The sequence below is a fragment of the Gymnodraco acuticeps genome, unplaced genomic scaffold (genome assembly GCF_902827175.1).
Source record: "Gymnodraco acuticeps unplaced genomic scaffold, fGymAcu1.1, whole genome shotgun sequence".
NCBI classification, from domain to species: Eukaryota; Metazoa; Chordata; class Actinopteri; order Perciformes; family Bathydraconidae; genus Gymnodraco; species Gymnodraco acuticeps.
Window position 1 is genome coordinate 3,042,794 of NW_022992265.1, and position 14,860 is coordinate 3,057,653.

General features: G+C 41.6%; 1 protein-coding gene across 1 annotated transcript in view; it reads right to left on the reverse strand.

The window, feature by feature from the left end:
• LOC117540445 (protocadherin-16-like) overlaps positions 1–14,629 on the reverse strand; it is a 79,066-nt gene extending 64,437 nt beyond the window's left edge. The window contains exons 1-2 of the mRNA XM_034207116.1: positions 14,226–14,629; positions 6,673–8,493 (exon numbers count right to left, since the gene is read on the reverse strand). Coding sequence (XP_034063007.1) covers positions 6,673–8,472 — 1,800 coding nt within the window. The 5' untranslated portion in view covers positions 8,473–8,493; positions 14,226–14,629. The remainder of the gene's footprint in view (positions 1–6,672; positions 8,494–14,225) is intronic.
• Between the last annotated feature and the right edge of the window lie 231 nt (positions 14,630–14,860).

The following is a 14,860-nucleotide window of genomic DNA, read 5'->3' on the forward strand; positions in this document are numbered from 1 at the left end:
GCTTTTTCATCTCCGTCTAACAAGGATTGAAAACATGACTGACTAGAATAGAGTCAGACACCAGTACCAGAAAATGCATGTTTGTTTGCTGAGAAAAAGGCTTCTGATAGTTTTTTGTTCAGTTGATCAGCTACTTACTTGAGTCAGCTGATTTTTGCTGCCCTATGAGGACTCGGTATCTTATGAATAATGCAATTAAAAATATTAACAACTATGTATTTGTTTTAAAAGAAAACATGAATAAAGTAAGATTAGATCATCGTGCATCAAATGTTTAACACAAAAGCAGCCTGAAAAACGACTTTGGCTTGATAAAATGCTGGCTTTAATGGTCAACTTTATCATTCTAAAACTGTCTGATCAGAAAATAAATAAATAAGTAAGTCATACAATCTGATTTAGCATTTTTGCTAATCATTACCTGGTCACTTAACTAGCCCGGAGCACTATTGGTACACCCTGGCTGAGAGCTTTAGCCTCATCACTGTTAACAAGCTTCTGATCTGCAAAACATTCTGCTTACAGTGTCAGTGCAGGTCCAACATTTTCCTGACCTCACAGAGGGATAGCCTTGGCTTTAGAATCTCTTCCTCGGGCCTTGTTTGTATTGTGCATGTCTCCCTCTGTTTTACCACCTTCCTAAAACACTAAACCCATCACCTATTTTTCACATGAGGTATCGACTAATCCCTATACTTGGCCACCTTCAACAGCCCTAATGAGACCTGTTCGTAAACCAAAATGATCTCATTGAGAGCTGAAATAGGAGGATTCGACAACATGCTCTTTAACTGAATGCTCTTGTGCTTGTTGGGCTCTGTAACATTTTTCTCGAGTAATATTTGACTGGCAGGCAATCCAGCAGCAGAGAGGCTGAGCAGAAGGGGAGGGCTGAGGTTGCTGGCAGACTAAGGCGATGCATTCTTTGTAACAGTCAAGTTCTGGATATGGATACAATTTGCTCAGTGGTTACGATATTTTAGGGCTGTATATAAATATAAATATAGTGCATGCTTTTCTAGGAAGAGGTAGTTCCGTCAAGAATGTAAAATACAACATGTTGGCGACTACAATTACTTCATCATCACATCAAAAAATGATTTGTTGCCATTTGTTTGGGACCTAGTTTCCAGGTTACTGAGCTGTCACTCAGCGTCTGTTTTCTTGTCTGGTGGCTTCTGACGGACAGCAGGGGACTGGATGGATGATTTAGCACAGATTTGCTTTGGAACAGAATGAATATCATGAGCAGATGATGCTTCCTGATGCCCAGCTTGTTGAGCAGTGCCAACTGCCTCGCACATGTGCAGGGGGACCACGGGCTGTGAGAACAGAAGGCCTGGCAGCCCGCATCACAGCCAGCCTCTCTGTCCACTCCCCCCTTCCCATTCAGTCGTCTCAAAGGAGGAGGGAGGCAAAATGAATAATTGTCTCTATTTACAGAGGTCAAGCTAAAGTGCTCCTCTTGAGCCTGAACGCAACACTGACAGTGAGATTGTGAAAGCACACACACCTGCATTCTGACTTCACTCTGTTTGTTATTTAACACCCTTTTATTCATACGTCATCAAATTAGATAAGCCTGGACTTGGTCGGACTGGGACCCGCAGAGCAGTGTGTCTGTGTGACTCTAGGGAGGAATGACTGGTGTCTTCAGGCAAACAGATGTGCTCTGCTCACCTGCTCCGATCCACATGTTACCACTCCGGAGGGAGACAGGGGGAAGTGAAGAGGTGTTATTGGATCACATAGGGGACACCGCAGTGTGGGAAAATGAAGCGGGACGAGATAAGAAGTCTGGACGGACAAGGAGATGGAGTAAAGAGAGACGAAAGGAGACAGGAAGAGTGAAGTAGGTCCCACCCCTCAGAGTCAGTGTAGCGGTCAACAGCTGGATCCAGCTGCTGAGTCGGAGCTTTGTCACAGCTGCCAGACGCTGACCGTCCCTCTGGAGACTCTCGTTTGTTTTCTTTATCCCTCACTCTCTCTCTATTTCCCCTTTCACTACACTCACACCCTTTCATAGAAGCTTATAAACAGTGCTCAGAGGTCTGCCTCACCTGCAGCAGACATTTTGGCTGAGAGACTGTAGCCTACTAATGAAATGTCTTGTCCCTTGAGAAAGCAATATGAGCACATCGTCCTTCCTTGCCAGATGTGGGCAGGAAACCCCTCCAGCAGACATTGTCCCTCGCAATCTGTGTGGCTATATCACAGCCTTTACCGACCCTTTACTAAAAAAAACAGCTGGCTTTTCAACCTAGCCTCCACATAACATAGATACCAACAGATGATATCACAACAATTTGAAACATGTTTCAAAAGAGAAGGTACAATAATAATATCTTTCTATAACATGGCGTATTTAGATAATATTTCAAGGAAACCCATTACTATTCTGAAGCTGCTATCAGACACACTACTGCCGAAAGAATTCAATTGGCCAGTCTACAGTACAATTTGGAATAAATGATACACTCATGAAGTCATTTATCAAGCATATCCTGTGCGCCAAACATTCTCTGGCCCAGGTTTCTTAAAGGTTACGTTGTGCTGCTTTACTCTATTCTGTATCATATCATTTGAAAAAAATGTGGTTTTAGACTGTTGGTTGGACAGCAAAGCAATTTAAGACGCCACTATGGGTTCAGAACATGTTGAGGGACATAGAGAATGTAGTTATTTTTTAAACATACAAGAAAAAAACTCAAACAAACTTGCACTACCGTGGTCCTATTCTGTTAAACAGTATGGTTTAAAAAACACCCACAGCTTTGGTTTTCCACTAATGAACAGTATTTCTGCCCAAATGCAGTTTTTGACGAAATAACATTATAAAAGTTTGACCACAACTTTCTCCTCCTCTTGTGCTGGCGTCAAGACAGAAGCGGTGGATTTTCTGATGGATGTCACAATAAAATGCGCTCGGCTGTCTCAAGCACAGCAACTTTGACCTGAACACCCACACTCTATCCAGATGTACATCAGTGTTTATGTACGCTTCAGTGCCCCTGCTAGGCCCAGGAGTAAGTGTTCAAGGAAGTATTACATTTGCAAACACATTAAGTAGCACATCCAGTTTCCTGCAATTTTACCATTGCCTGAAAATACTGTTATACCACAGAGCCACAGCGAAGCGTGGTAGTTAGCAGGAGGAAAAAGAAACAGAGGGGACCAAAAGCAGTGTCAGCTCGCCTCAAGCTTAACCAATCTCATGGGCAGAAAGGCCAGTCTGGTATTAAACTGACAAGTGAATATTTCATGCACCAAAATAGTCTGACACTTGGCAATTGTCCTCATGAACATAGCAAGTCAAATTAACTTGAACTTTTCTTGAAAAGTTATCAAAGTTCATTACAAAGAGAAAAGATGCTTCAACCTGAGAACTACTAGATGTGGTCACTGTGTAACATTTGCAGTTTAAACATTTTAAAAACTGAGCTTTATTTGAATAAACCAAGTACACCATGGGTCAATGTATGAGAATCAGTAACATTAGCACCTGCATGGTGGTCAAAATAAAGTAGTAATTAATATGAAAGAATTTAAATCATTCATATTTTCTCTTCAGAATTATGAGTATTTCATTTCCCCCAATAGACGGGTTGCTTTTATGTTGGCAGGACCAGAGAAGTGTTTCAGTGTGCCACTTCACTGAGGTATCTCTTTCAACTAGGCTGCCTTTAAAGAATTCAGCAAAATAATGAATGTGTTTGAATGGCGCTGGACTGCACACCACTTCCAACTCTGCATGTGTAGTTATCCAAACTCAAATCTAGCAGGTTACTAATTTGTATTATAATTATAATTATAATAATTATAATAATATATATATATAATATAATAATTATAATTTATATTGTAACTCACAAGTAATCCTAGCCAAAGCATAACAATCCTACACAATATCACCAATGTTTTTTCAAGGGAAGTGATGTGTTTAGTCAGAAAGTTACCAAGACATAACTGAGACAGGAAGCAATTTGGGCGGTTAAGGAATTGATAGATGCAATGGTTTGTTTTTACAGCTTTAAGCCAGAAAAGTGGCAAAATGTTTGCTCCTTCACTTGCAGCAATCACAGTTCGTCTCATGTTGCCAAGGGGGCTGCAGCCATGACAAGCGACCCATTCTGTCATGAACAAGGGGGAGGCTGGTTTAAAAATTAGGTCTGGTTTATCCTCACACCCAGCTAATGAGAAATGAAGTATGATCAGATAAGAATTTGGAAAGGGACAGACCAACAGACAGACGAGGAAGCCCCCCTGCTCATGTCACCTCCGCCACTCATGCCCACGCTTGTCAGGGCTCATTTCCCCCTCCGCTGCCTAGAGACCCCCTCTCGCCTTTCTAATGGAGCCAGAACTACCCCCCAAAAGAGACAGAGGGACAATTCTTAGCAGAATCAACCATAAACCTCAATTTTATGAGGTGTAAATTATTCCCCAATGCAAGATTCTAACACCCAGTGGAAAGTTTGATTATATTGGTTAAAAAACTGTAAAAGAGTGAAAGGCAAATAAAATCTCAAAGACAGCTATTCTTTGTTTCACTGAATATAGAGATACAGTATTATGAGAATACTTCCCACATTTGAAATAAAGCATCCACTGAAAAAGTACCATGTAGAGTAGTTATTGAGGGAATGCATGCTCATCCAGTTATATCAAATGATGCAAGAGAATATAATTTGCTATATAAATGGTTCAAATAGATGTATGCAAAAGCATACAATGCTATTGTTGTAGTGTGGTTCCTTTTATGACATCAGATCTGTGGTGTTAGTTATATTTGACTTCTACACAATCCAGAACATTTGGATTTAACACAGTTTGAAAAATAGTAATGGAGATACAATTAGTAATGAAACATATTCCACAATGCAGCTTATTGTATTTTAAATGCTTAGTTTTTCATTTCATATTTCATTTTCTCTCTCAAAGTTGACCTATCTTCGTTGCAGTAGATCTTGCATTTTGGATTACAAACTGATTGCGGTTAATAGGCTTAGGTTATTTAATTACGTTGAACCACACACACACGCACATGCACACACTCACCTCATTTTAAAACCATCCATAAATCCAATAATGTATAGCAGAAAGTGACAACATATCACAGGCACAATTCTATGGAGCCAGACTACATTATGATAATCATTAACTGCTGTGCCTGTGACCTGCAGAGGAAAGAAAATCAAGCCACTTCAAACATTTGAAATAATTATCACAATACCCATATTGTAATGTCTTTTTGGACAGAGCTGGGTATGGAAACAGAGGACATTGGGAATTTCATCAGCAGACAGAAAAAAGGCAGTCAGATGTCTTGCTGAGTTGTTTGGATATAGAGTTGGCATCCTGAGTAAGAGCAGTCTGTTCTCACATGGCCCGCCAAACACACTTCTGAAGCATCAAGGCCTGCCCAAAGGAGGCCAAAGAGCATTGGCTTTAAAGAACTAGTTCATTCTTGGACTCTCTAAGGGGACAGATCTAACATGTCATACTCCCAGGCATGCGGAAAAAAACTGGTAGTAGTGCTTTTATGAGGCAGTGCACAGGAAAGACAAAAATCTGACATTCTCTAGCTTGTAGAAAAAAAGAAGGTTATTTTATATATTTTGAGAAGACATGGACTTCAACCCACATTGGAAATAATGATCAGCTTTACAGTTCTCCAAAACATAATTTTTTTATTATTCTTTGGTTTGGTTTCCAAATTCCATAATACATTTAGTATGTTTCCCTTTCTCCTAATCGTTGTGGTCCCTGTGATTCATAATTATGGGACCTCCCACCAGAAACTCTCGTCGATTCTATGTTTGCATTCAAGCCAGGAACCGCGGTAAGGCCATAGTCTCCTTTCACCCCTCCCTCTCCCAAGGCCAAACCCTGGGCCAAGATCCCGTCTGCTAGGCCCTCTGTCTGGACTGCACTCTGTATCCAACTCCTTGATCATGCCATACTACTGCAGACACTTGGAAAATCGGATTAGTAGGAAAGTCTATACTTGTAAAAGAAAAGAAAAAGCTTTCTGACTTGAGGAATCACTTGAATGATTTAAATGACTGATTAGCAATCTTTTTTGCAAGAGCTGTCTTTTTGATACGATAACCAAAAACAACTTGAAGAAACAATGATTTAATGACAGAGGACTGCCGTCACTGGGTGGGCTGTAATTTGTCCTCTATAGCCATTTTTTCTCACGCTCAACCAGCCTAATTAAGGTGCCTTTTCAGAGTGAAGTGACTTCTATTTCTTTGGATAAAGCCCTGAATTTGTCTCTGTCTGTGAATATGTGAAAACCCCTTTGTGCCCATGCTGACAGAGGACTTTACACTGCCTCTGTTACCCTGGAAACCTTTGGAGAGGTGAAGGGGAGGACAGCCAAAGAGGAGATCATCTTGGCCTAAAACCGCAGGTAAATCCTCACTAAGGCAGTCCAATTTAAACAGCTTTACTATGAAAAAAATAACTATTCATAGAGGAATGAAAGGAATCAGCAAAGGATGACACATTTCTCCTCTATTTACCTTATACAATTCCCATTTATTATGCTCTTCACAACTGCCATCAAGTTGAGTTCAGACTTATGCATGATCTCAGTGCAGAAGTGTGGGAGTGCGTAGTACAAATCCAGAAACGTTTAATGAAATAAATCTGTAAATGTCCTACCTCAAGAATGCAGGTCCCTGGAGATGTGTTCTCTTTGATGGACACATTGTAGAAATTCTTCTCGAAAACTGGCTCATTGTCATTTATATCCTGAAGTACAATGTTTACCACAGCAGAAGAGGACAGAGGTGGTTTTCCTCCATCTGAAGCCAACACAGTTATACTGGGATTGGGGTTCTTTTCATAATCCAGCTGGGAGAGAGTAGTGATAATCCCTGTAACAGAGTCTATACTGAACCAGTTGGAGTAAGTACCTTGGTCTTGCAGAATGCTATAGTTAATGTCCCCATTGGGCCCCTGATCTTTGTCTCTAGCCGTCACCTGTAGCACAAAGCTCCCAGGAAACACCAATTCAGGGATCACCTGCCTGTACACTGGCTGGTCAAACAGAGGAGGATTGTCATTGACGTCAATCACCTGGATGATGAAGGAGGACTCGGCCCTGAGAGGAGGAGTGCCCGAGTCTGTTGCCATCACCCTCAGCTCGTAAGTGTCCCTCTCCTCTCTGTCCAGAATCTGGTCCACACAGATCAGATAGATGATGCTATCCTTAGTGGTCAGGGCAAACTTTCCATCTCCTCCCTCTAGTGACACGTTGACGTTGGCATACTCTCCATAGTCTGGGTCAGTGACTGAGATCCTGGCTACAAACTGGCCTGGCTGTGCACCCTCTGAGATTCTGGGAGATCCATCCTCACTGAGAAAGATGATGGTCATGGTGGGTTGATTATCGTTGTAGTCTCTGACGTGGATGGTGACGAAGGCATTGGTTACCTCCGGTTGGGTTGCATTGTCTTGCGCCTGGACTACCAGCTCGTGGACTCTCCTCATCTCAAAGTCGAGCGGCTTGTTGAGTGTGATGACGCCGGTGCGAGAGTCAATGACAAAGTAGCGGTCTGGGTCGCTTTGTCTCCTGTTGATTTCATACAGCACTATTCCGTTGTCTCCTTCATCAGCGTCTGTGGCAAACACCTGCAGGATGTTGCTTCCTGGCTGAAGGTTCTCTGATATTATGGCATGGTAGCGGCTCTGGTTGAAAATGGGAGCGTTGTCGTTTATGTCTTGGACAGTAATATCTAATGTCATCTGATCACTCCTTTTGGGGGAACCACCGTCAAAAGCCTCTAGAGATAAAGTAAAGGTGGACCTTTTCTCTCTGTCTAGAATGGCATTGACCACCAAGTCAAGATAGAGAACCTCATTGCTTCCCCTCCTGGTCTCCAAAGTGAATGCCTGGCCAACATTTCCATCTTTAATTAGGTAACCCTGTGTTGTAAGCTGGCCTTTATCAGCATCCAGAGCTGGCTCAAGAGGAAACCTGGTGCCGATGGCTGTTTGCTCAGGGATTTTAAAGGTGGCCTGTTTCCTGGGGAACGTTGGAGCATGGTCATTTATGTCATTCACGTTGATGGTCACCTCCACAGTCACACCTGTCATAGTGACTGCAATGAAGTTGTATCTATCCCTCAGTTCCCTGTCCAGAACTTTTGCGGTTTTAATAATGCCTGTGCTCTCATCTATGTCCAAATCACTACCCACTCCTGTGCCTTCATGGTCTGAGATAAAGTACAGGGATGCTGTGATGCCAGGTGGGAGTCCAGCACTGATGTCCCCTACAATTGTGCCTGCTGGCTGTTCTTCGTCGAGCTGTAGCTCAAGGGTCCCCGTGACCCCAGGGGAATGGACTGTAACGAGCTGTAAGACCATATACACCATTAGCACTATCCTCCTGTTCCACCAACCCTCATGGTGTGAGTGGTCCATTACAGACTTCCCAAGACCCTTGGCAGCCGTCTTCATTTTGGCTCCTTCTTTTTAAACCTGGAGACACAAAAAAAAGGAAAAGCTGAGCAATATCAAAACCTAATAACAGCAAAAGGAAGAAAATGTGTATTATTTCTGTGTAAAATACAGGGTACCTTGGTTTCAAAAAAATAAGTATGTGCCTAAATACACTTTCCCATATGTTTTATGGGCTTTTCCAAACCACAGGACATCAGCAGTACAATATACACTACACATTTTCCTACACTTCTTCAATCACCTACTAAGTCAACACCTTGTTCCTCCTACATACCAGAAAGCTCTCCTTTGCTAAAGAAACATCAAAGCCACAGACCACAGAACACTACATCAGATGGGGAATCTTGGCTGTGGCTATTCAACTCTAATTAAAATGTTGCAGGAATCGTTATGCAGTGGGTTCACCATAGCAGTACCCTCTCGTGTAAGTCCTGCATTTAATATTCATGTGTGCTACCACATTTGGCTCTCAGAGTGAGCCGTTCTGAAACACTCATATAAGAACCATTTAAAATGTATAACTCTTCCTAAGCAAACATATCTGTCTTGCAATACATCTGAGCATCAAATTCATGAATCGTGTGTTAAATCAACTGGTGAAAAAGTAAATATTTAAAAAGGTAGCAAAGGTGTTAGAACCCTGCATAAACAATAGACACTGCATTTGTAATTGAGACAGAGAGACACTTCGGATCAATGTAGAAATTATGCAACGAGGTTGGGACCATCTGGAGAATAATCCAAAACCACCAAGAGTCTGGCAATTGTGTCTTTTTCATTAAATAAAGAGAGCTGCTTCCAATTGTCTGTGGTTCTGTCTTAAGTTGTGATATCCATAGCTACTTTGACTTGTTTGAAAAGTAAGGTTAGCTTTGATATTGTTGAAATATATACAGAAGCACATTTTACTGTATTACATTACTTGGAATTATGTGTCTTGTGAAAGCTCTTCAAGGCTCCCCCCAGTGGTTCAACTGTTACCTGCAAGGAAACATGTGTGGGTTCACTGAATGCCTCCATTTGCCCCTGAATCCAGCATTGCAATCTGTCTCAGCCACGGTGGTGACAGTGTGTTTGAGTGACAAAGCAGAGTTGAAAGGCTCCATGCAGTCTACCTCTCTCCCTTTTTCTGGCTCTGCAGCATTGTAATTGAGGGCTGCTGGAAGTTGGCCATAAGCACACAAGATCCTGGAGCTAATTTCAGTCTGCCGTGCACACAATGCTAACTTAAACATATCGATTGGTTTGAATTCAACGAAGTCAGAGAAACCTTTGGGCATTTGGATGTAGTACACGAAAATGTGGGCTGTGAACAATTTGATGTTTTACTAGTTTAATATTACTTAGCAGTTAGGGAATACGAATAATCTCTGTATCAATTTGCTGCAGTAGGTACCTAATCCATATTCAAATTCATACATTAACAGGACCTCAGAGGCCAGCTCTACACTCAATTGTATACCTTACTTTGGTTTACTCTGGAAGTGCTGTTCTCAGCCAGAACATAAGCACATCCATGACAGCCTGAAAATCTTGACAGCACTTGAACTTTAAAGTCTCAGTATTGATTTACTTTACTTTAACACTGAGGATGCACTTTTACAACGCTTTCTCCAAAACACAAAGGATAGCTTTTCAAGGCCAGAATCTTTGTCCAAATGCCACAACTGAAATAATGCACTCTCTGGTTGAGCTACAGTGGAGGACCTCTGCAGAGCGGAGCAGCCTAATGGATGTAGCAGATGCAGTCGGGTAGGCTAATTGCACAATACCAGGCGAAGAAGGACATATGGTTTTAAAAGACTGAGTTTAAAGAGAAAGGTCTGTACTTTAAAGCTAAGAAATTCACCAAATACATAACAAATACTGCCCATATGTCTCCATGACTGAGAGTTTCAGTCTGAATGTTTGTGGCCACTGTTAGCAGTCAGGATATAAGAAGGTTAACAACTCATTTGTGCGTTAAGCTTCAGGGAAAGCAATCTGGAAAAAAACTAGTTAAAATAGCTGCTGATGGTTGAAAGCTGTCTCATTTAGTAAGCCAATCCCATTGTGGCTTGGATTCAGATGTTTTCCTTGCATCATTGTCCAAGATCACGGTGGGTCCCTCATGCTGTTAGTCAAACCTCAGCAAAGAATTTTGTAAAGTTGACGCTGTTGATCCATTAACTAACATGTACCTGCAGCCAAGTCTCTGGAATATTTTATTTGCACACTTTTGAAAAAGTTTCACTGAGGTAATTTTTTTCTAAATCCAACACGTGTTACATGGCATTGTTAGCAGTAACTATAGCATTGACCCACTTTCTTTGAATCCTCTAAACCAAGTCAAGCAACCAAATCCAAGATTTCTAGGATTTACATACACAATGAAACCTCTGTTTAGAATACACAAGATATCATTCTGGGCACTTTAGTAGCATGACTGGAATCAGCATCGAAATCCCTGGCAGCAGCGAATGTTTGGCACATCATGGCTGAATTTGTATTTCTCCATCATGTTTGGCAAAATGTGTGAGGCATTTCTTTTTTATTCGCCGAAATGAATTTGCTGGTTTATTTTACACTATTCTAAAAATGAGTTTTTCCCTACAAGACCAAGAAAAGCATACCTTTGGTTTGGCAAAACAGACAATAGACGATACATCTGAACCAACAGTGGCTTTCCCTTCATTAGCCAAGACCTACCTACATTATATAAAATAATGCCAAACCTCTCGTAAAAAACAAATATGCTATTTCCCCATGTAGAGTATAATATACTGTTTATCATCATAATGAAATATCAGTGAAATTGCCTCAGATCACAGAACTGGCCAACTGATATAATTTCATCTTAAATACCACGGAGATATTCAATAATCGTGAAATATTTTTCTTGAGTTAACATCTTCAGTGTTTCCCTACAAATAGCGGTGGCGCAGCGACCCTTTTAGATTTTTGATTGTTTGTTATGTGGATTTGTAGTATTTGTGTTACTGTATGTTCAATGAAGGTGTATTTTGCTAAATCTTGAGACATTGCCACTGTATATACTAGGCCTCAAGAGCCTTTCTTGTGCTGGCAGACACATAGAAACATATTGGCGGGGCACACTTCGCACGCACTAAAAAATTCCACGCGCTCCGCGCTCACATTTTGCTGGGCCTGCGTGCCTTAGCACCGCTGCTATGACTCCATCCTAGGGGAAACACTGATCTTATATTACAATCATCCACAATATTGAGATATATTCTCTTCTCGATCGGGTGCTTTACTGATCCAACATACCTGATCCAAAAGGGATAACACCAAATACTGGTATCTCATTTTCTTCAAGTTTTAGAGTACTTCAGCTGCACCACTTTAATAAACACAATCAAACCATTTTCAACACTAACAGGACAAGAGGGACGACTATTGTGAAGGACTATGTAAAATGAGATTCTAATTCCATGTCACGATTCCAGTTAACTCAAACAAAACTTCTGAGGGTTCGAGAACATGCCAGGCTGCCTGAGGCTACATGGAGCCATAATGGAAACCACAGACAGAACTGCAGATTGACTGGACATGAGGATGACAGGCTTAGCACAAAGCAAACTCAACAAGGCCTGGAAGTTTGCCACACTATTTCTCACAAGTGCCGCATTTCTGCCCTGCATTACTCTTTGAAACGTCCGTCCCACGGCACGTAAAAAAAAAGGCCAGGAAAAGCCATCACAGGCTTCAGATACACATGCACTTCCTGGCCATAACAAACGTGCTATTGGGAAAAAGCACACAGGCTGCTTTTTCACGACAAGATGAAGGTTTCCAGGGGTTTTGAGATTCCCAAGTGTCTGTGACAAGCAGAATCATCTCTTTCCCACAGCAAGAGCAGCATGGGTTAGTTCAGCTGTTTGTGTAAGATGTTCCAGATAAAAAAAACACACACCTTATGTCTTTGAAGATGACACCATCTGATATTGCGATGGGGGTACCAGTGGTTGCATCATTAAAAACACATGTGCATGGAGTTACAGGAGCAGGGTGCTAGGAGAGCTTAGACAACATTACTAAAAAAAAGGTTGAAGTTCACCTTATATGTTGACAGTCTCATACATCTCAGGGAAGACATGACTGATTTAGTTTTTTTTTTAATTTTAGAGGATTCAGGAAACTTTCCTGTTCAGCAGAGGCAACATGGCATCTGGTAACATTTAAAAACAAACATGGAGAGGATAGCCTTCTGGAACGACACACTCAAACACCATGGTTGACGTACACATGACTTGTTTTACTCATGACGACACTGCAAGGAAATGAGTCAAACCACAGTGACTGCATCCAGGCAATTTTTCAGAAATGTAAGGCAGTAAGAAACTCTCTGGGTGGTGTTGGTGTGGTCGTCCTGTGAGAAACATTCATTGTGGTTTTTATTTCTTTGTAGGAGTCTGGAACAATAGCTTCATCAACAGCATATGCACGCTACAAAGAAGAGACTGGTGAAATGATTACTTCATGCACTTCACCAAGGTTTTATGACATAATCCTTGATTTGTTATAAAAGCTGTGGAGGTCCTCATTTTTGTGGTTTCTGCAATTATTATTTTTAATTAAATACTCAACAGTCCTAACTATGACACACATTAGAATAATGTTCCATTAAGGAAATACCTTGTTGATGGCAAACTGACTAAAAACTAAGCATATGGATGGATGATTGGAACGATGTTTGTATGGGAAAAACTGACAATCCACTGCCTGACAATATAATTGAATAATTGTAGAGGTGACACTCAAATTAAAGTTAAAGCAGGAGTCTGCCATCCTCCTTAAACTGATGACTGGTGGGGAGTCAAATGGAGAGGAGGAGCATGCACTCTGTCTAAAGTAATTTTATAAAAAAAAGGCTGCATAATTACGTTGCTGCACCATGGCAACCACCACACTCACAACTAAAGTGCGCGGTGATGGAACCCAGTGGAGACTTAATTAAGGTATTAATTGAGGGAAATGAACACATTTTCACGGTCAATGAACACAAGTATGCCAACACAATCACTTTGCAGACATCGGGGGGATCATTTGGTATGTGTTCCACTGGAGGAAGAGGGGGGGGCACGAAGTCTCAGCGGCGACAGCAGCAGCACTTGGAGGACAATGAAATAACTCCATAGGTTGACCAATATGAGAGGAATGTCTCAGAGGAGTTTTTTTTAACTGCAATGACTGAGATATGCAGTTTAATGTTTGGCTGCTCTCTAAAGTAGGCGCATAAGCTGAGCTTGTTCTGGGCAGTACACAAATCACAGAAGTCATATTTAATACACAAGTCGAACTACAATTATTCTCAAACTTAAATAATATCCTTTTTGAGCAGTTTGCATGTAGAGGTGAGGATGAAAGCTTGCCACCAGCCCTTCGATGACATGTAGGCTATAGTGTGCTACATTGACACCGTTTCTTTAAATCAACTTTGTTTAACGAGTTTATTAAAAAAAAAAGGTAAATGGGCGAGGTTGCAACACCGAATACAATAATGTCCATCTGCTAGAAGGCTGAGCATGAATCACCTGAAAACCTGTCTGCAAAAAAGTAGACATCGTATGGGTTTTACATATCCTTCCACCAGTCAGGCAGGGATCAGCCAGCGAGTTGTACATGTTTTAAACATTAAACAAATGTAAATAAAGGTGTTGTTATGAATGAGCTGTGCTGATGGATAACTTGAACGCATCACGTTACTTTTGGAGTGAGCAGATCTGCATGCCGTGGTGGATACTCACACTCATCTGTTGCTCTGCTTTATTCAAGATGTTTTTAAGCCGAGTTCCGAGGCAGGTCCAGAGGCTTCTCAGTAGTCCCTTTTGAAGTCCAAAGTTAAACATACATCCATTTCAAAACTTTTATCCTTTGCCAGTGGCTGTTGAGATCCCCCCTAGTTGTGCCCAATTCGTTTGGACCTTGCGAAATTCCGAGTTCTACCCAGACGAAAAGATTACAAGTCACACTTTAACGGTGTAAAACTTTCCCGGCGTCCTCTTCTGGTAGTAGAGGTTATCAACTTAACCGCATCAACTGTGTGTCTGTGAGGGGGCAGACACACTGCTGCAGCACGCTGACTGAACCAAACAGTGAGTGGCAGCTCGGCGGAACGTCCCTCCACAAATCTCATTTATTGAGCACGTGACGGAGCAGCCTCCTGCTCCTCTCTCCCTGAGAGCTGCTGTGCTGTGGCGGCTACAAGGAGACTCTCCGGCTGCAGAGAGGCAGTCAGGTTATTGCTGAACTTTGGTGCCACCATCCTATGCAACAGGGAAGTGTTCTTAGGTGGTTTCACAGAGCTGCTGCACAGACTAATATGGAATAAAGTTTGACGTTTCTAAACGTGATCTGTGAAATGTTAAACAGGTTCTATCTG